The following is a 23,179-nucleotide window of genomic DNA, read 5'->3' as shown; positions in this document are numbered from 1 at the left end:
ACTGTCAAGAACCTTTTAGTCTAGCAGAAAAGACATAAGAAAACAGACCAGTATAATAAGAGAATGTAAGTATTAAAACAGAAACACAGGAATATATAAGAGGAATACCTAACACTGGGTTCTAAAGAGTAAAAAGAACTTGGGTAGGGGGAGGGAGAAAAGGCATTATAGGTAGAGGCATCCTGTACAAAGATACAGAAACGAGAGAGGCCATGGATGATTTAGAAATATGTAGGTAACTTAGCAAAGATGAAGCACACAACAAAAAAAGGAAAGTGGGAGGAGAGAGGGAGAATGAGGATAGGTGATTTGAGGAAAGCAGGCAGAGGCTAGGTCATAACAGATTTTGTAAGCTATGCTAAGAAGCTTAGATTTTACTTTCTTTGGGAGTCAGTGGTCCCTTTGAGAATCTCATGAAGACTACTGAGAATCTAATAAAATCTCCTCAAAAATTATGTACACATTTCAAGGAGTTCAAAGATCTATTCAAGTTTTGACATGGACCTTCACTCCCTCTCTACTGAATCTTTCCCTCTAAGACGGTTCTATGTTCCTGTCTCTCCCACCTTCAATTCTATGCCCCTCTCCAGCAACTTCCCCATCTCTTCCCATTCCTTCATAAACAAACTTGAAATCAATCCAGAGCAATTTATCTTCCCATATCATTTATTTCTCACTCATTTATTTACTCAATAAATATATAGTGATTTATTTACTGTATGATGGTGGAAAAGATGAGCAAAAGTATAGTCAGTCTTCTTTTTCACACCCATTAGGATGGTTACTAGCAAAAATACCAGGCTGGGAGTGGTGGCTCACACCTGTAATCCCAGCACTTTGAAAGGCCAAGGTGGGTAGATCACTTGAGGTCAGGAGTTCAAGACAAGCCTGGCTAACATAGTGAAACACCGTCTCTACTAAAAATACAAAAATTAGCCAGGTGTGGTGATGGGCGCCTGTAATCCCAGCTACTTGGGAGGCTGACACAGGTGAATTGCTTGAACCCTGGAGGCAGAGGTTGCAGTGAGCCAAGATCACACCATTGCACCCTGGCCTGCATGACAACAGCGAAACTCCATCTCATAAAAACAAACAAACAAAAAAAACAAATATTGGTGAGGATGTGGAGAAATTAGAACCCTTGTGCACTGCTGATGGGAACATAAAATGGTACAGCCGCTAAGGAAAACAGTATGGGAGTTCCTCAGAAAATTAAAAATTGAATTACTGTATGATCCAGCAAATTCCATTTCTTGGTATATACCCAAAAGAATTGAAAGCAGGGTTTCAGGGAGATATTTGTATAGCCATTCTCATAGTAGCATTAAATAGCCAAAAGGTGGAAGCAACCCAATGTCTACTGACAGATGATGAATGGATACACAAAATGCAGTATCCATAAAAGGCTGAAATATTCAGCCTTTAAAAGGGAGGAACTTTGACACATGCTACAATGTGTCATGTATCATGATGTGTCAGGTATCATGGATGAACCTTGATAACTATGCTAAGTAAAATACAACACAAAAGGACAACTACGATATGATTCTACTTATTTGAGGTTCCTAGCAGTCAAGTTCATAGACAGAAAGTGGAAGCGGGGTTGCCAGAGGGAAATGGGGAGTAATTATTTAATGGATACAGAGCTTCAGTTTGGGAAGAGGAAGAAAGTTCTAGAGATGAATAGTGGTGATAGTTATACAACGATGTAAATGTACTTAATGCCATTAAACTGTGTAAACTTAAAAATGGTAAAACTGGTAAGTTTTATGTTAGATATATTTCACCACAATAAAACAAAACAAAAAAACAGTCAGTCTTGGTCCTCATGGGGATTACATTCTAGCGGATGAAATAGACAATCATCAAGTAAAAATAAAGGAAGAATATATAACCTACTTTGGGAGAGTCAAGGAAGACAACAAGCGTGTTTTTGCTGCCATATATAATGTCTCTTTTCCAGTGATCAAATTTGCTACTTGACCTCTGTAGTATTCAAAACTGTGGAACTTCTCCTTTTCACTGGAAATGGACTTTTCATTTACTTCCATGCTGCTACTATTTTCTGATTTTCTTTTCACCGCTCTTGCTGCTTCTTTTCATCCTGCTTCAGGGGCTCATCTTTCTTTGCTTCTTTAAATAAGAAATTCATAGCCTTCTCTCCATTCTCATTGTCATTACAACTTGATTTCATTGCTTTGTAATTTCCTGGGACTACAATACAGCTTGGACTACAATACAGCTTCCCAGCAAGTCTTCTTGCTTCCAGGCTTGGCAAACGTACCTCTACCTACCATTCCCATCAATTATCTGCAGGGTGATTTTTCTAACACATAATGTAGACTATGTCATATTCCCTTAAACTGCTTCAATGACTCCCTCAGGGATTCCTTTTGTAACATCTTTATTAAAATACAATCCTTATATCATATAACTCACCATTTGAAAGTACACAATTCCTTAGTTTTTAGTTTATTCACAGTTATAAAATTATTACCACATCTAATTTCATAACATTTTCATCACCCCAAAAAGAAACCACACACTCACCATTCTGCCTTCACCCTAGCCCTGGCACTAATCTAATTTCTGTCTCTTTGGATTTGCCTATTTGGGATATTTCATATAAATGGAATCATATAATATATGGAGTGTTTTTGTCTGGCTTCTTTCACTTAGCATAATGTTTTCTCAAGGTTCATCCATGTTGTAACATGTATCAGTACTTCATTTCTTTTTATTGACAAATGGTATTCCATTGTATGGATATATCACATTTTATTTACCCATTCATTAGTTAATAGACATTTGGCTTATTTTTACTTTTTGGCCATTATGAATAATACTATTACAAACACCTATACACAAGTTTTTATATGAATATATGTTTTCATTTCTCTTAAGCAGAACTGCTGAGTCAAATGGTAACTCTATGTTTAAAATTTTGAGGAACTGCCAAACTCTTTTCCCTTAGGGATTCTTAAAATGTAGTAGGGATATAGGGATGTACGGGGGTTCTTAAGGTCTTTGAGCACAAGTGGAATAATTAATCTTGTGAAGGGAAGGAGATAAACCTGTTCTAAGTCTGGAGGAATATTGGTGAGAATGGGTAGATGTAGCTGTAAATTAATTTGGTTCTATGTAGTGTAAGATTCAACACAATGAAAGTTTTTAAGACTGTGGCTGGAATAGGGCAGTCATTTTCATGTATGTGTTTTATTTTGTCTTGTTTTTTTGAGACGGAGTCTTGTTCTGTTGCCTAGGAGGGCTGTGGTATAATCTTGGCTCACTGGAACTTCTGCCTCCCAGGTTCAAGCAATTCTCCTACCTCATCCTCCCGAGTAACTGAAATCACAGGCACTCAACACCATGCCTGGTTAATTTTCATATTTTTAGTAGACACAGGGTTTCACCACATTGGCCAAGCTGGTCTCGAACTCGTACCTCAAGTCAGGAGTGCTCCTGGTCTCAACTCCTTGACTTCCCAAATTGCTGGGATTACAGGCATGAGCCACCATGCCAAGCCGTGTGTGTGTGTGTGTGTGTGTGTGTGTGTGTGTGTGTTTGTGTGTGTTTGTTCAAATCAGCAGATGAACATGGATATTGTAGTGTGTTTTGATCATACCTCCAAAAGAAGGGTAGATAGACAAAATGACATTTAAAAAAAAAAGCCACACTCACTTGAGTAGACCTTCGTGTCTGCCGAGCTTGTCTGGAGCGTGCTTTCCGTAAAGACTCTGCTTCCTCATCCCGTACAGGAGTTAGATAGGACCTGCAGAGAAAAAAGAGTAATAGCAAAAGCAAGATCTTTGCTGCCTGTACTTGAGGAATGACAAAGTGCTTCCACATACTGAAGAGATTTCCACATTCTAGGAATGAACTTAATGACAAGAAATGCTATCAACCATCAGTAAACATTACGGAATCCAAGTCATTACAGTAGTTCCCCCTTATCTGTGGTTTTGCTTTCTGTGGTTTCAGTAGCCCATGGTGAAATGTGGTCTGAAAATATTAAATGAAAATTTCCATCAATAAACAATTCATACATTTTCAATTGTGCACTGCTCTGATTCGTGTGGTAAAATTTCGTGCTGTTCCATTCTGTCCCTCCTGAGATGCAAATCATGCACTGTTGTGATATCACAGTGTTTATATTCAAGTAATACTTATTCTACTTAATAATGGCCCCAAAATGCAAGAGTAGTGATGCTGGCATTTTGTTATAACTGTTCTATTTTATTATTAGTTATTAGTATTATAGTTAATCTCTTACTGTGCCTAATTATAAGTTAAACTTTAGCATAGATATGTATTTATAGGAAAAAAATAGTATTTATATAGGGTTTTACACTATCTGTAGGTTCAGGCATCCACTGAAAGTCTTGAAAGGTATCGCACAGTTGCTCACTCCTGTAATCCCAGCACTTTGGGAGGCCAAGGTGGGTGGATCACCTGAGGTCAGGAGTTTGAGACCAACCTGACCAATATGGTGGAACCCTGTCTCTACTAAAAATATAAAAATTAGCCAGGCATGCTGGCAGGCACCTGTAATCCCAGCTACTCAGGAGGCTGAGACAAGAGAATCACTTGAACTTGGAGGCTGAGGTTGCAGTGAACTGAGATGGCGCCACTGTACTCCAGCCTGGGTGACAAGAGTGAAACTCGGTCTCAAAAGAAAAAAAAAATGAAATGTATCTCTGATGGATAACAGAGGACTATTGTATTTGTAAATGTATTATTATTCACACAGAATCATGTCATCTGTAAAATGAGAATTTTATTTCTTCTTTCCTATCCTTCCAATTTTTATTTCTTTTCTTGCCTTAATGCTTTGGCTAGAATCTCTAGGACATGCTAAAAAGCAGTGATGATAGTAAGCTTTCATTCTCTGTAATCCTGCCATCAAAGAGAATGCTTTCAGCATTTTTTCATTAAGTGTAATTTTTTTTGGTAAGATTTATGCAGATACTACTCATCAAACTAAAGCAACTGCCTTCTATTCCTATAGAAAACAGGCTAAGAGGGTTTCTCATTGCTGTTTTTTAATCATTAGTGTATGTTGAACTTTATCACATGCTATTCTTCCCCATATATTGAGATGATTGCTTTTCTCCTTTTTTCTGTTAGGAAGATGAATTACATTGAATAAGTTTTGAATGATAAAGCAACGTTGAATTCTTGGGACAAGCTCAACTTGGCCAAGATGTATCATCTTTTTATATAGATTTTTAAACATATTCGCTAATATTTAGTTTAGAATTTCTACCACATTCATGAAAGAAATTGGCTTATAATTTTCTCTTCTTGTAATATGCTGGTCAGCTTCATGAATTAAGGTTATATGAATTGCGAGTGTTCTCTACATGTCTATTTCTGTAAGAATTTGTGTAAGATTTGGGTTATTTCCTCCTTAAATGATTGGAAGAGTTCACCAATCAAGTCATCTAGGTTTACAGTGTTCCCTGTGGGAGGGTTTTATTTTTGATTTTTGGTTTTTATTTTTGAGACAGAGTCTTACTTTGTTGCCCATGCTGGAGTACAGTGGCGTGATCATAGCTCACTGAACCCTTGATCTCCTAGACTCAAGCGATTTTCCTGCCTCAGCCTTGCAAGTAGCTGGAACTACAGGTGCACACCACCACACCTGGCTAACTTTTTTTGATATTTAGTAGAGCAGGTCTCGCTATGTTGCCTAGGCTGATCCTGAACTCCTGAGCTCAAGCAATCCTCCCACCTCGACTTCCCAGAGTGCTGGTTTATAGGCGTGAGCCACTGTGCCCAGCCCTCATGGGAAAGTTTTAAATAAAGGGTTCAATTTCTTTAAAAGAGTTAGGCTTATTCAAATTTTCTATTTTGGTTTTTAAAGAAATTTTCCATTTTGTCTATATTATCACATTTAGTGGCATAAAGTTGTTAATAATACCCTTAGACTATATTTAATTGTTATTTTAATATCTAGAGCAGTGGTTCTCAAAATGTTTTGGTCTCAAGATCCTTTAATATTTTTTAAAATTATTGAGAATCCCAGACAGCTTTTGTTTATATGGGGATTAATATTTATCTTACTAGAAATTAAAATTTAAAAATTAAAAAATGTATTTATTAATTTAAAAATAATAGCAGCCAGGAGCTCACGCCTGTAATCCCAGCACTTTGGGAGGCCCAGGCAGGCAGATGGCTTGAGCCCAGGAGTTTGAGACCAGCCTGGGCAACATGGCAAAACCTCGTCTCTTCAAAAAATACAAAAATTAACCGGGCACAGTGGCACGTGCCTGTAGTCCCACCTACTCATGAGGCTGAGATGGGAAGACAGCTTGAGCCTGGGTGGCAGAGGTTGTAGTGAGCTGAGAATGCACCACTGTACTTCAGCCTGGTTGACACAGCCAGACCTTGTCTCAAATAATAATAATAGTAATATTAAAATAGCCCTAGATAAGTTGGAGTGATGTCAGCAGGATGGCCAAATTGAGCTACCTAAAGCCCATCCTCTCCACAAAAAGGGACCAAAACAAAGAATAAACAACTATATTTCAATTAAAATGACCAAAGAAGTACTCTGGAGAGCACCAGGGGAACAGCAAAATCCCTGTGGAAGACAAAAGCCCAGGGCAGCACCATAGAGAGGGGAGCAAGGCATTCTGCTTCTGCCACACTGTCTCCCCTACCAGGATCAGTCTGGAGCCAGAGGGGGCTTCTTAAGGGGAAAAAGTAAGCTGGAGATCACCAGTGATCCCTATTGCTACCATAAATGCCAGAAATTCTTGCTATAGGAGAGTCCCCCAGTCCTCACAGGCCCTGAATCCAGCTTGGAGAGTAGCCAGGAGTTCATGCAGTTACTGTGCCTAGAGTAGGAGCTCACCTTGAGCACGCCCTGCCCCCGACCCTCACATCCTAAGCTGCTGCTACTCAGTACCATCTTGAAACTGGACCTACTACTAGAATGTGCCCTTCCCTGTGGTCCAGTATAGGAATGGACTTTTTCCATTCCTGTAGCCCTGCCATCACTCTACCATGTTTGCATAGGTGCCTGTAGCACTATGATCCTAGCTGCCTGAAGCCTAGCCAGATGGAACAACTGAGACCTCTGCACTTGCACCCATGTGGCACACTACCCTCCCAACCCCAGGAAGAGCCAAACCTGCACAGGGGTGAAACTGCCTAACTGCTGGCCAGTCCCCTCACCAGTACGTACCTGCACTGCACAGCTAGCTGGCCAGTTGAACTCACGCACACCCATATCCAGCCCAACAACCAGTCCTACAGTGGTTCCACCCCTCAGACCACTGCAGAACCACCCAACCCTTCTGTGGCCACATACCACTGCGCCTGACAGCCAGTCTAGCAGCAACCCTGCCCCAAAGACAGACCACTGCAAGGTTGTGTGGCCTTGCTCTACCCATGCTTGGCCTGATAGTTGGTCAAGCAGCAGCCCTGTCCCCTGGGTTTCTCAGGAGAAACCTTGTAGGCCAGGAGAGAATGAGATGATATATAGAAAGTTTTTTGGGAAAAAACCCTAACCTCTTAGCCAAGAATACTATATCCAGCAGAACTATCATCTACCAATGAAGGAAAAATAAAGAGCTTCCCAGACAAGCAAAAGCTGAGAAAAATCCATCACCAATAGACTAGCCTTACAAGAAATATTTAAGAGAATGGTATAACTGGAAACAAAAGATAATTACTTTCATGAAAAGATGTAAAAGTATAAAACCCACCAATAGAGGTAAATTTATAAATCAAATTCAGACTAGCCCAGTGATGTAATGGTGCTATGTAAGTCTCTCAGTCCTCTAGTACGAAGGTTTAAAGTCAAAATGGTCAAAACCCATGACAGTTACAATTAGTAGCTAAGGAACACAATCACAGGTAAAAAAGTAAATTACAGCAACAAAAGAGAGAAGTCTAGAGTATTTTAATGCAACCAAAGTTAAGTTGCTATCAGCTTAAAACATTCTATTATAAGACTTTTAATGTTAGCCCATGGTAGCCACAAAGAAAGAAATTACCGCAGAGGCACAAACAAGAAAGAGAAAGGAAACAAAGCTCAGCACCACAGAAAACCACCAGACCACAGAAATAAATAAAAGAGGAAGAAAGGAATGAAGGATCTATAAAACCACCAGAAAAAAATTAACAAAATGGCAGGAGTAAGACCTTCTGTATCAATAATAACCTTAAATATAAATGGATTAAATTATCCAGTTAAAAGATATAGAGTGGCTGAATGGATTAACAACAAGACCTAACTATATACTGCCTACAACAGACTCACCTAACCATTAAAGACAAACATAGACTAAAAGTGAAGGGAGGGGAAAAGATATTCCATGCAAATGGAAACAAGTGAGCAGGAGTAACCATGTCAGATAAAATAGACTTTAAGTCAAAAACTGTAAAAGAAGACAAAGAAGGTCATTAGACATTGATAAAGGGTATAATTAAACAAGAGGATATAAAAACTATAAAAACATCCATCCATCCAAGATCAGCGCGCCCAGATATATAAAGCAAGTATTATTAGAGGTAAAGGGAGAGATAGACTGCAATACAATAACAGTAGGTGTTAAATGTAGTGAACTCCAAGTTTCTCTTCAAAGAATCAGTATGTCAGTATATTCAGCTCTCTTATTCTCTGTTCTCCATTTTAAAGCTTAACTTCCTGGTTCTCTTTGCCCTCTTGCCTCTAGCTTCAGTAAACAATCCCCTCCTAGCCTCTATCATCTGCTCTGTCCTGAGTCACCCCTGATCACCTGCTCTGACCTGAGTCATCCTGAGTCACCTGTTCTGTAACCGTATTTCCCGCCAAACTACTCACTGGGATTTTGGGCATAGACTTCTTCTGTTCCCTCTGTCAGTCCTTCTCTCTTTTTACATATACTTTTTGGGCTTCTCTTAGAAGCTCTTCTATAGATTTATCTTTCTTGTTCTCTATCTTTTGTAATTTCTTGTTAACATCTTAGCCAAGATTGCACCACTGCATTCTTGCCTGGGCGACACAGCAAGACTCCATAAAACAAAAACAAAAACAAAAACAAAACCACACACACACACACACACACACAAATGGTGTCTTCACAGAAATAAAACAAAATCCTAAAATTCACATGAACCAGAAAAAAAATGAATAGCCAAAAAAGCTGGAGGCATCACACTACATGACTTAAAAATATACTACAAATGTGTAATAACAAAAACAGAATGGTACTGGCATAAAAACAGACACATAGACCAATGGAACAGAATAGGAAGCCCAGAAATAAATTCACACACCTAAAGTCAACTGATTTTTGACAAAGGTGCCAAGAACACACATTAGGGGAGAAACTGTTTCTTCAATAAATGCTGCTGGGAAAGTGGGACATCCACATGCAGAAGAATGAGACTAAATCCCTACCTCTCACCACATACAGGAATCAATTCAAAGTAGATTAAAGACTTAACATGGAAACCCAAAACTATGGAACTACTAGAAGATAACATAGGAGAAATGCTTCATGACATTGGGCTAAACTAGGATATTTTAAATAAGACCTCAAAAGCATAGGAAACAAAAACAAAAATAGACAAATGAGATTGCAACAAACTAAAAAGCTTTTGCATAGCAAAGGAAAGTATTAAACAGAGTAAACAGAAAACCTAAAGGATGGGAAAGAAAATTTGCAAACTATACATCTGACAAGGAGTTAATATCCAGAATATATAAGGAACTCAGCAGCAAACAAAACAAAAAAACAAAAACCTGATTTTAAAAATGGGCAAAAGACCTTAATAGACATTTACTTCTCAAAAGAAGTCATACAAATGGCTAATGAGTATAAGAAAAAATGGTCAACATCACAAACCATCAGGGAAATAAAAATCAAAACCACAATGAGGTACCATTTCACACCACTTGGAATGACTATTATCAAAAAGACAAAAGAAAACCAGTTTTGGCAGGGATGTGAAGAAAAGTGAACACTTACACAAGTTGGTGGGACTGTAAGCTAGTACAGCCATTGTGGAAAACAGTATGGAGGTTCCTTTAAAACTTAAAAATAGAACTACCATATGATTCAACAATCCTGCTACTGTGTATACATCCAAAGGAAAGGAAATTAGTATATTGAAGAGTTATCTGCACTACCATGTTTATGGCAGCACTATTTACATTAACAAAAATATGGAATCGAGTCCTCAAAAATGGAAGAATGTGTAAAGAAAATGTGTATATCCAGAATGGAACAGTATCCATCCATTAAGAAAAAAGAATAAAATTTTGTCATTTGCAACAACATGGATGAATCTGGAGAGTATCAGGTTAAGTGAAATAAGCCAGACACAGAAAAAAATATACCGCATGACCTCACTAACATGTGCAATCTAAAAAAAGGTGGGGGGAGTTGATATCATAAAATCGGAGTAGAACAGTGGTTACCAGAGACTGGGGAGGGAAGAGGTGAGAGAAGGATGGGGAGAGGTTGGTTCATGGTTCAAAGTTATAATTAGGAGGAATAAATTCTGACGTTCTATTGCACAGTGAGGTGACTACGGTTAACAGCAAAATATTGTATATTACAAAATAGGTAAAATAGATGCTTTTGAATTTTTTTTTTTTTTTTTTTGAGACGGAGTCTCGCTCCGTCGTCCAGGCTGGAGTGCAGTGGCTGGATCTCAGCTCACTGCAAGCTCCGCCTCCCGGCTTTACGCCATTCTCCTGCCTCAACCTCCCGAGTAGCTGGGACTACAGGCGCCCGCCACCTCGCCCGCCCGGCTAGTTTTTTTGTATTTCTTAGTAGAGACGGGGTTTCACCGTGTTAGCCAGGATGGTCTCGACTCCTGACCTCGTGATCCGCCCGTCTCGGCCACCCAAAGTGCTGGGATTACAGGCTTGAGCCACCGCGCCCGGCTTGAATGTTCTTACGACGAGAAAATGATAAATGCATGGATGATGAATATACTAACTACTCTGATTAGATCATTATACAGCATAGCTATGTATCAAAACATCAAACTGTACTTCCATAAATATATAGTTATATGTCAAATAAATTTAAAAATAAAAATGAAAATAATAGCCCTAATACATTTTAACATCAATATTATTTTTTATTAAAAAAACTATATCTTCCAAAACAAAAAATTATAAGAGTGGCATTGTTTTACATTTTTATAAATTTCTTCAATGTTGGCTTAATAGAAGACAGTCAATATATTGTTTTGGTTAAAATATATAAAGAATATCTAGTCTTGCACAAATAGTTGGAAAAGCGAGCAGTATTGTGATAGCTTTCTCAGATAATTGAGAGATATTTTTCTTTGATGATACACCAACACAAGTGGTGGTTAGTTACAATGTGTACTATAAAACAGGGGTCCCCAACCCCCGGGCCGCAGACCAGTACCGACCAGGCCGTACAGCAGGAGGTGACCAGCAGACCAGGCCGTACAGCAGGAGGTGAGCGAGTGAGCATTAATGCCTGAGCTCTGCCCCCTGTCAGATCAGCCGTGGCATTAGATTCTCACAGGGACGTGAACCCTATTGTGATCTGCCCGTGCCAGGAATCTAGGTTGTGCATGCCTTATGAGAATCTAACTAATGCCTGATGATCTGCAGTAGAACAGTTTTGTCCCAAAACCATCACCATCCCCGACACCTAATGCTTCCACCAGTCTGTGGAAAAATTGTCTTCCATGAAACCAGTCCCTAGTGCCAAAAAGGTTGGGGAACACTGCTCTAAAACATATTAATAGATTTTTCATATTCTGTTACATTGAAATCCTTTGGTCTATCTGTACTTTCAAAGAATCTTCTTAGTCATGCATGATTTTGTAACATATCTTCATTAGTCATTTGTAAAATATTGGTGCATTTGTAAAATATTGCTGCATTAAGCAGATCTTCCCAGTATTGACATACTACATTATATAATAATAGTAAAAATAAATTATTTAATATCACCTTTGATCTTAGAACTTCAAATATTGGGAAGCTGTCAATAATATTACTCATGGTGGCATATAAGTTTTCTAAAATTCTAATTTCTGCTTGAAAGTTTAAATTTTCAATTGGCAACAAATACTCAACCGGTTGACTTTATTTTCAAGAAAATGTCTGCCAAATTACTCAGGTGTGAATAACCATTGTTTGACCATCAGTAACGCTTTGAAGTAAAAACAGTGTTCTGTGAAAAATGAAGCTAGTTCCTGTCTTCTCTTAGGACTCCAAACACTTATGTTAGAGCTTACTGGCCATGTTCTACTGATTTATCATGCTTTTTCTGTATTTTCCATCCTTTTATCTCTCTGTGCTTCATTCTAGATATTTCCTACTGTCCAATCTTTCAGTTCACTAATCATTTCTTTAGCTGGTCTACTACTGCAAACTCACCAACTGAGTTTCTTGATTTCAGTGATTTTTTGTTTCTAGAATTTCCAGTTGATTGTTTTTAATAGATTGCAGTTCTCTGGTGAAAATCTCCACTTCTTATCTATTTTCTGGAACATATTAATCACAATTATTTTAAAGTCCATGTCTGATAATATCAGTATCCGGACCTGTTCCTATTGTCTGTTTTTCTTTTGGTCTTTTGGTAACTCTTATTTCTTGGTATGTATGCTAATTTTTAAATTAACATCAGGCATATTTAATTAAAAAAAAAAGTAGTGAGTGATAACTCATGACTCTGTTGTTGCTACCCTTCAGAGAGGATATTCTTTCCCCCTGGCAGTGAGGCTAAGGAAGTGGTTCTTAAACTTTCACTTGTATCAGAACCACTTTGAGGGCTTATGCAATACAAATTTCTGAGTACCTCACCACCAGAGGTCCTGATTAAGCAGGTCTGGTGTAGGGGTCTGAGAATTTGCATTTCTAATTAGTTCAGATGATACTGCTGGTCTGGGCACCACACTTTAAGAACCAGGAGACTAAGGCGAAGTACCTTAATCCACTTTGAGACTCAGCTGATTGGAAGCTAGGCTTCAGTCTTTTCAAGGGCTGGTCAATTTCTGGTAAGCCCTTAGAATGTAGCCCTTCAGTGGTTCTAAGTCAAAGTCTGGGGTATCTGCTGGGCTCTCTTTCTGAACTCCGATCGTTCCCCGAGTCCCATGAGATTACCAAAATCTTGTTCAGTTTCTCAGGTTTATAGCCACTGCTTTACTAATCAGCAAATACCTCAAGGGGAAAAGTAGAGCCAAATGTTGTGTTTACCCTTTTAAAGTTTCCTTCTCTCCAGGATCTTGATCTCTCAAGTTCTCACTTGCTTCATAACTCTCAAGTACCTTCAAAAACTTTTTTCTTATATTTATCCAGTTTTTTCAAGTTATTCTCAGTGGCAGATTTTACATAAAACAAAATATGCCACAGACTGAAGCAGAAGTCCCCAACCAGACAATGTTTTTAATACTCATATTTTTTCCCTCAATATAAATTAGTAAATTGGAATTCCAATACATGTGTTAATACACTATAGTCTAAGTAGGTTTGAGTATTTCCTTAATAAATTCCTCTCCTCTGAGTGAACTAAAAAAATTAAGTCCCAAAACTAAAGCTGTAGTCCAGATATTGGAATTGGTGAGAACTAACTTCCCATGAAGTTCTGTCTGGATTACCAGCAAACCTACTTACATGTTATTACTACCTGTAAAACATACAGTATCACTATTATACTGAATTCTTGACCTTTATCTCTTCTTTGCATATAGGATAGAAGGCACAGTGAAAGAAAAAGCATTCAAACTCCCTTATCCTACTGCCTACTCTAGAGTCTTTTTTGAATGAGAGAAATATCCCGTAAAAACCTGGTAGGTAAGATCAGGAGGATTTTACCTGACTTGGAATCTTAAATATTTGAAATCACACATGTGAAATCACACTTTTTCCCAGGGGTAAGAAACAGACAAAAATATGAAAACAAAAATCAACTAAAATTTTATCACATGGAGATAATCCCATTTTTATTTTGCTGCATGTAAGTCCAGATTGTATGTATATACTATACAAACTATATATAGTTTTTCATAAACTATAAAACTATAAAAAAACTATATACTATGAATATCACACATATATTCTGTAACCTGTGTCAATATATGAGAGTTTTACTATTTAAGAAAAAATATATAAAAACAAAACCCATAAATTCCAGTACTTGAACTGTAAATGTTTTTGAAGGAACATTTTCATTAATTTTTCTTTATCTCAGATGGACACTCCAAGGATCATGGAAGTAACGTGCCTAACTTATAACTACGTTGAGGACATACTACGTTTTCAGTAGAGACTAGGTCCTTCTGTAACACTTTCTAAAATCTAGACCAGTGGTCAGCAAACTATGATCTTGGGCCAAATCTGGCCTGCAACATTTTTGTAAATAGAGTTTTATTGGAATCACAGAGCAGAGTTTAGTAACTGCAACAGAGACAACATGGCCTGCAAAGGCCAAAATAATCACTGTGTGGCCCTTTGTAGAAAAATATTGCTGACCCCTAGGTAGAGCAAGCCCACACTCCACACTCCTTGATTTTTCTGAGAAGCATTGCAGCCATCCATGAATCTGAATGCTACAGGATTCTTCATCGCCATGCAAAGACAGATATAGTCTCACAAAACAGAAATAAAAATAATGGAAGCCATGGCTTCTCATCTGTCCCCTCACCTTCTGGCATCCAGATAAAACTAGGCTAACACTCGCAGTCTAGTAGCATGGGAAGGAATTCAGATGCCAAAGTCCTTTTATTACCATCTCTACCTACTATGTTTCCTAGAGGGCAGGAATAATTTTTATTTGTATTTGTTATGATATTGAGATTACACAATCAGTGGCATTCAAATAATTGATTACAGAGAATTAAGCATGACTTCACAGATATACTTTGTACTTTGCCTCTAAAGTTTACACTGCCCCTTCACACACTATAAATGGGCAAATTCTGTCTCAAGAAGTTGTTTTGGGAGAATTACTTAAGCCCAGGAAGTCAAGGCTGCAGTAATCCATGATTATACCACTGCACTCTAACCCAGGGTGACAGAGTAAGAGCCTGTCTCAAAAAAAAAAAAAAAAGAGAAAAAGGAAGTTGTACAAAACATCCAGCAAATCACCAGTGAATATTTTAAAAGTCACAATAAATAATAAAAGACCTAAACTACCTTTTGACAGGTATAATGTAGTGATAAAGTACCCTGGCATAAAAATCATACTGCCTGTTTGTACCATGGCTTCTCAACATACTTGGTAGGTGACTGTGGATAAATTATTTAAGCACTCTACACCTAAGTTTCTTATACAATGAAGATATGAGCAGTTGTAATAGATATATACAGATATATTAATAGAATTGTGAAGATTAAATGCAAACCCATGTAAGGCACTTAGAATAGAACCTGGCACACGTTTGCTGCTACTACCATGACCAGAACTACTATCATCACTACCAACACTCTTACTACTACATTATTTTCATTGTCATATTAAAAGCTCATCAGTAATAACTTGGAAAATAAAGAAAGGATAGGTGTGCTACAATATTCATCACATCTTAATCAAAGAGTTCCCCTTAATTATTTTTACCAGGTATGGCTAATTCATTTGGAAGAGGTCTTAATTCTCTTGAAATATTCTCCATGAAGGTTCATAGGGTTATCTAAGTAAAATAAAACTACTCCAAGTAGAAGAATGAAAAAGAAATAACCATAATTTCCAAGGACAGAACAACGCTGCTTTCTCTAGAATGATAACAAATTTTGTCTGGAATCCAGAAGGAAATTGGGTTTTGAAGTAGCTTTAGAGTTCTATACCTCAAATCTGTTGAGGAGGGAATGGTATTTAAATATGTTCACTCCAAACAGGAAAGGAACTAAGTTGAGTATATAGCTTTTATAGATGTCTCTTATAGTATATATCTTATTTAAAAAAATTTTTTTTTTTTTTTTTTTTTGAGACAGAATCTTGCTATGTCGCCCAGGCTGGAGTGCAACGGCATGATCTCAGCTCACTGCAACCTCTGCCTCCCAGGTTCAAGTGATTCTCCTGCCTCAGCCTCCCGAGTAGCTGGGACTACAGGCATGTGCCACCAGGCCCAGATAATTTTGGTATTTTTAGTAGAGATGGGGTTTCCACCATGTTGGCCAGGCTGATGTCAAACTCCTGACCTCAAGTGATCCCCCTGCCTCAGCCTCCCAAAGTGATGGGATTACAGGGTAAGCCACCACAGCTCAACCATAGAAATTTACTATATTTACATATTATATAGCTTATAATATATAAAAAACATTGTTAAAGACATACTATATAAATATTTTATAGTATATGTCTAATACCGACCACTGAGGATGCTGTGGTCATTAATTACAGAATATCTAATGGTCTTACAAGATAGTTTATCATTCATTGAACTATATCCTTTTTTTTTTTTTTTTTGAGACAGAGTCTCACTCTGTTGCCCAAGCTGGAGTGCAATGGCACGATCTTGGGCTCAACGCAACCTCCACCTCCTGGGTTCAAGCAATCCTCCCGCCTCAGCCTCCCTAGTAGCTGGGACTACAGGCACATGCCACCATACTCAGCTAATTTTTGCATTTTTTAGTAGAGAAGACGGAGTTTCACCATGTTGGCGAGACTGGTCTCGAACTCTTGACCTCAGGTGATCTGCCCGGCTCAGCCTCTCAAAGTGCTACGATTACAGGCATGAGCCACCATGCGCAGCCAATATGTGTGTATTAATATAAGATCACATCAACAGAAGTTTTTCGGAGATCCCAAAAAAACCTTCTTTGATATCAACATGGAAGTATATATGGATAGCTACTGGGGGCGGGGGCAGGGGGGCAGACTTAGGGAGACAATGGGAATCACAGACCTATGCCTACAGACTTTGTGACTTCAAGATGTCATTTGATCTAATTTTAAGACTTCAGGTAGACACAAAAAATGTATTCCTATTTTACAGACGAGTCAACAAAGGCCTAAGGAGATGCTAAAACACCCAAGGTAACAATGTTATATACCTAAAGGGATTTTAACCATGTTCTCCTTCTTCGGGTATAGCTTTTCTTATATTGCACCACAATGAACACTGTTTCCTCCACTCAGTACCATGGTATTCTAGCTATGTAGATTTATGTAGCAAGACATTTCTTCTTCCAAATCCTGCAATATTGGGAACTAATGGATAACAATGTCTTGCAGTAAACTTCTCCTAGCATCCTCTGACATTTCCCAAAAGTCTGTCGTAATCAACACTCCATTCTTGGGAAAGTATGATTTTTACATTTCTAGAAATTTCCATCAACATGCTATAAGACTGCCATGAACAAACTACAAACGTTAAAAATATTAGGGATAAATTCTTCTTTGCAGGATGCAGTTGACTCTACAGTTGCTAGGACCCTATGAGGTAAATTTTAGTTCAAATTTTCCTTGCTGTTTCTAATCGGGAAGGGGAGGCTAATACTATGGTACAATAGAAAGAACAAGTACCTGGGTTCTAGTTTTAGCTCTGTCGTTAATTACTTGTTTGATCTTAAGAGAATCACTTAATCTCTTGGAACTCTAGTTTCTTCATCTGTAAAATAAAGGGGTAAATCTAAAATTTGAAAGACCTCATTTAGCTTTAAACCATGGTGAATCCATATTTATGCTGATTCTGAACAAACAGCCTCTAAGTCTCCTCACTAAAATGTCTATTCCTCAGTCTGGCCAAATACTAAATTTTTTATATTTCATAGGTTACCTTCTTTAGTACTGTCCAACAGAACTTTGTGTGATAATGGAAATGTTGTATACCTGCACAGCCCAATATGGTTGCCACTAGTCACATGTGGTCACTGAGCACTTAAAAGAGGAACTAAATTTTAAATTTAATTTTAATTATTTAAATTTGAGTAGCCACACATGGCTACTGATTACCATACTGCACATCACAGCTCCAGAAGTCCCAATAACCCAATTAAAAGACAGTATTACCAAGCCCTCTCCTCAAACCTGAAAGCCAGATCCAACTCACAAAACATAAACTTAACAAAATTTCATCAAGAATGCAATTTGTGGCTGGGCGCAGTGGCTCATGCCTATAATTCCAGCATTTTAGGAGGCCGAGGTGGGCGGATTACCCGAGACCAGGAGTTCGAGATCATCCTGGCCAACACAGTGAAACTCTGTCTCTACTAAAAATAGAAAAAATTGCATAGTGGCCTACACCTGTAATCCTAGCTACTGGGGAGGTTGAGGCACGAGAATCACTTGAACCTGGGAGGCAGAGGTTGCAGTGAGATCACGCCACTGCACTCCATCCTGGGAGACAGAGTGGGACTCTGTCTCCCAAAAAAAAAAAAAAAGCAATTTGTTAGTCAGCTAAGTTTAAAAGCAATTGATTCCATTTTCTTCTCAAAGTTCTCATTTTTCTCCTATGCTTCCTGGAGGCAGTATTACAGTAATCTTACATTTTTATATGTGGTACTTTAGGTAGTACGATAGTGTTGGGGTTCCCACCTTTACAAACAGTTCTATAGATACAGCAAATAGGAACAAGCTCACAGATACAGCACACTTTAGAGCTACTTTTTCCCAATTGCAGCATTTATACTCTGCTGTCTCTGTATGCCTTACCCTGTACCACCCTACTTTCCCTCTGTCCCCTTTGACAAAGAGAGCTCCAAGAAAACAGGCTGTTACCTCCTCGAGCAGGCCTGCATAGCAGAACGAAGGTCAAGAGACGCGTGGAAACGAATAGCAAGAAAGGTAAGTGGCTGCTGGGAAAGACTGCAGTCTCAGCACCCGGTCTCCCTTGGAAACTGGAAAAGGCTTGCACTGCCACTGCTATACAGCAAGCCAGAGGCAAAGCTTGTAATTTGCTAAGGAGCTGCTACTAAGGAGGAGGAGAAGGAAGGGGAGGAGAAAACGGAAAGAAGGCAAAATCTTGGGCCTCGGCAGAGCCAATGCTGCTAATAGTTCCCAAAATAACATTCCATTAGATGCATGTTTTATACACTGTACCAAACCAATCAATACTACTTCTCATCTGACAGGGACGGGAGAAAGAGAAATTCTTCCTCATGTGAAAGAAGACAGAGCAAAGAGAGATGCAGCATTCTCATTCTGGATCCTATTTCATCTGCCCTTGAGCTACCCTAGTTGCTGCATCCATCCAACTGAGCTGTAAATACTGCCTCACTTGAGGATCAGGCATAGCCAGCTGGCAAATGCCAACAGCTGTGAAGAGATAGATAAAAAAGGAACACCTGACACACAGAAATGCAGGAACAAATTTCATATCTGCTATAAATGGGTTAAACCTAGATAGAGAAAGAGTGTACATACCACTCAATTTGATAAGCTAGCTACAGATCAGGAAGATTTCTAGATCTAATATGTGTCACATATCAAAATATGATCTGATTTCACAGTTTAGGGCAACTGCATTCAAATGCTCATGTGTCATTTTTGGCCTCTCTAATTTAACACTGAGATCAGAGCTGACGTTTAAGCAAGGAATCAAAGCTACAATTCCATTAAGAATTTTTTAAGAAAGAATTTCCCTCAGCCAAACTAAGCATTTCTTGAATTGAGACCTATAATTAACTGGCCCCAAATGTCAAGAGTGCTGAGTTTGCAGAAGTTGAAGTCAGCAAATTTTGTCTGTAAAGGGTCAAACAGTAAATCTTTTAGGTTTTGCAGGCCTACTCAACAGCTCTGTTGTGAGGCCAAAGCAGTTATAGACAACACATAAATGAATGGGCAAGGCTGTATGACTACTGCTTGCTGTGCTACGCCAGCAGAAGGGAGCAGCTGCAACAGAAGCAATGTGGCTTGAAAAGTCTAAAATATTTACTATCTGGTCCTTTGCAGAAAATGTTTGCTGATCCCTGCTCTAGACTCTTAAGTTATATATCACCAAGCTATGGCTCAGAGAAGTCCTTTTGCTTTAGAGAAAGTGTGAGTCTAGTGTTTCTGTGACCTACCTTAGATAACTACTATATCATCTTTAATTCTTTTTTTTTTTTTTTTTTTGAGACGGAGTCTTGCTCTGTCGCCCAGGCTGAAGTGCGGTGGCCGGATCTCAGCTCACTGCAAGCTCTGCCTCCCGGGTTTACGCCATTCTCCTGCCTCGGCCTCCCGAGTTGCTGGGACTACAGGCGCCCGCCACCTCGCCCGGCTAGTTTTTTTGTATTTTTTAGTAGAGACGGGGTTTCACCGTGTTCGCCAGGATGGTCTCGATCTCCTGACCTCGTGATCCGCCCGTCTCGGCCTCCTAAAGTGCTGGGATTACAGGCTTGAGCCACCGCGCCCGGCCTTTAATTCTTTTCCATCTGAATATTTGTTTCATTAAAAACACATCAGCCTCAAGTGCCAAAGCCACTTTCACAATAACAATGTTTTACTTATGTAGGTCACTCTACAGTTAGTTCCTGGTCAGAACAAGTGTTACTGATGGTAAGAATGGCAGATTCAAGCACCAACAAGGCCAGTGAGTGCTGCTTTACTTCATACACATCAGCTGTACCAGGCCAACTGTCTCAAATATTTATCATTTACTGCAAAGCAGACCAAGACAAATTCAGCACCACCACTTATTTTTCTTTAACAAGATAGCCCAAGAAATTAAACATACAAAATGTATATGGAAATAACCTATATATCAAACAATAAGGGGAATGGTTAAATAAATTAAAGAACATTCATGTGATAAAATATTATAGACATTAAAAGACAAACTAAAAAGTACTACATATACATAAGTTCCAAAATATTTATATCTGGAATATATTAAAAAACTTTTACTCATTTTTTAAAAAAGAACCAACCTAATGACAACAACAAAATCAACAAAATACATAATCAGGAAATTCACAAAAAAGGAAACCAGAAAGCATATAAACATAAAAGAAAATGTTGTTTCACTAGTAATAAAAACAAAATGCAAATTAAAATGATAAATGATTTTATCTTCCTTAGATTACCAAAAAAGCAGCAGCAAAAAAAAAAAAAAAAAGAAAATTCAAGTCTAACCTAGCTGTAAAGAATTAGAAAATCATGTACATTGCTGGTGAGAGTAAACAGGAGAGCAATCATGCTCCAATGAAGATGCACTTATCCTATAGACCCGGAAATTCCATTTGGAAATAAATACTGTTGAGAAACTCTTGCATGTTTGTGTCAAGAAACATGAACAAGAATGTAAACAGCAGCATCATTAGTATTAGGGGAAGAAAAAAAAAAAAGATCTAAATACCTAAATGTCCATCAGCACAGGAAAAAAACAAAAACAAACTGTGGTATAATTATATAATGGATTAAAATAAGCATTTAGAATGAACAAACAGAATGCTAAGTGACAAAAGCAAGTTTCAGAATGATGTGTGCTGATTATACCATTTATATAAAGTATTAAAATATGTAAAAGATTATATAAGTATGCAAATGAATAATAGTGATAAAAATTTGAGAATGATAAATAGCAAATTCAGGATAGTGATTAATTTTAGGGAGAGAATCAAAGGATGAGACTGAGGAGAGATACACAGGGGCTTAACTATATTTTATTCTTAATAACGGAAGCAAATATGGCAAAATATTGGGATTTGATCAGACCAGAAGATGGATAGATTGGGTGTTTGTAATATTTAGTAACTTTTTGTTTTCATTTTTTGTTGTTGTTTTTTGAGATGAGGTGTTGCTCTGTCACCCAGGCTGGAGTACAGCTGACATGATCATAGCTCACTACAGCCTCGACCTCCTGGGCTCAAGTGATCCTCCCACATCAGTCACTTGAGTAGCTGGGATTACAGGCACAGGCTACCACGCCTGGCTAGTTCTTTTTTCTTTATAATTCTCTGTAGAGATGAGGTCTCACTATGCTGCCCAGGCTAGTCTCGAACTCCTGAGTGCAAGTGATCCTCCCACCTCTGCCTCCCAAAGTGCTAGTATTATAGGCATAAGCCACCGCACCTGGCCAATAATTTTTTAAAAGAAAAAACTGTATACAGCATGATCTCAAAATAAATAAAATATATAAAGATGTTAGCAGTGATACTGCTGATGGTGAGAATATGTGCAATTTTTATTTTCTATTTAAAATACAGTTATTGTGGAAAATTTTGTAAATTTTTTAAAAGTTAAGGTTAGAAACTTTTAACTTGGAAAAATGATCATTAATATTTAAAGGACTGTTCCAAACAGTAAGATATACATAAAAGAGATGTATTTGTATTTCACACTTTTTTTATTACCATAGTTGATAGTGATACAGAAAGCACAGGTACTCCTCAGTATATGCTAAATACTAAAGGAAGTTAAATATGCCAGAAAATAACTGGTCAGCCATAGGGGGCAAAGAGAGAGAAAAGAGGTCAGAAGTGGTAGAAAAAGGAGTTCTAACTTGTGTAAGTAGGCAATTAGGAAAAGACCTGTGTTAGCATACATGGACTCTCTCTATTACGACCAGTAGATTCAGACTCTTCTACTCTCACCAACTCCTAGAAATTGGTCTCCAGCTCCTATAATCACTAGGATGGCCTCCAGTAGGGAAAAAGGGGGTACCTGGGGAAGCAGAAAAGCTCTTAGACCTGCAGTTCTTAACCTTTATTGAAATCTAACCCATCTTTAACAATCAGATAAGAAATATAATCTCCTACCCCTAAAAAAGCACTTACGTATACACAAAATTTGGCTAGCAATTTCAGGGATTTCTGAACTTTCCATTAGCTCAGATTATGAACGAAAGGATCTAGAAAGAAAGAACTCCCTAATAGACCTAAATTAGATTTATCTTCAGAGAAAGCCTCTAAAATAAGTCTATTATTTTCACTTTCCAATTACCCTACTTTGCAGATGAATCAAATTTCTTTAAGACTCAGTGGCATTTTTTTTTTTTCTTTTTTGAGTCAGGTTTCCTGAGGTAAGTCTACATATGGTAAAATTTGCCCTTTTTAGCATATAGGTCTGTGAGTTTTGACAAAGGCATAAAGTCTTATAACCATCACCATAATCAAGATACAGAACAATTCTGTCACCCTCCAAACCTCACTCATGCTACTCAGTGGTCACCCCAGTCCTAGCCTAAGGAAAATTTTTTTTAACTTTTATTTAAGTTCAGGGGTACACGTGCTGCAGGTTTGTTACACAGGTAAACTCATGTCACAGAGTTTGTTGTACAGATTATTGTATTTCATCACCCAGGTACTAAGCCTAGTACCCAACAGTTA

The 23,179-nt window shown here is 38.1% G+C and overlaps 1 protein-coding gene across 46 annotated transcripts in view; it reads right to left on the bottom strand.

The window, feature by feature from the left end:
* Positions 1-23,179, bottom strand: part of PPP1R12B (protein phosphatase 1 regulatory subunit 12B) — a 247,708-nt gene that overhangs the window by 107,411 nt on the left and 117,118 nt on the right. For all 46 annotated transcript variants that reach the window (XR_013417868.1, XR_013417866.1, XR_013417842.1 and 43 more), the window contains one exon: positions 3,682-3,772. Coding sequence is in view for 11 of the 46 variants with exons in the window: in XM_078003346.1 (XP_077859472.1) it covers positions 3,682-3,772 (91 nt within the window). In the remaining 35 variants the exon portion in view is untranslated. The remainder of the gene's footprint in view (positions 1-3,681; positions 3,773-23,179) is intronic.

Source organism: Macaca mulatta, chromosome 1 (genome assembly GCF_049350105.2).
Source record: "Macaca mulatta isolate MMU2019108-1 chromosome 1, T2T-MMU8v2.0, whole genome shotgun sequence".
Classification (NCBI taxonomy): domain Eukaryota; kingdom Metazoa; phylum Chordata; class Mammalia; order Primates; family Cercopithecidae; genus Macaca; species Macaca mulatta.
This window is presented reverse-complemented; position numbering and strand designations above follow the sequence as displayed.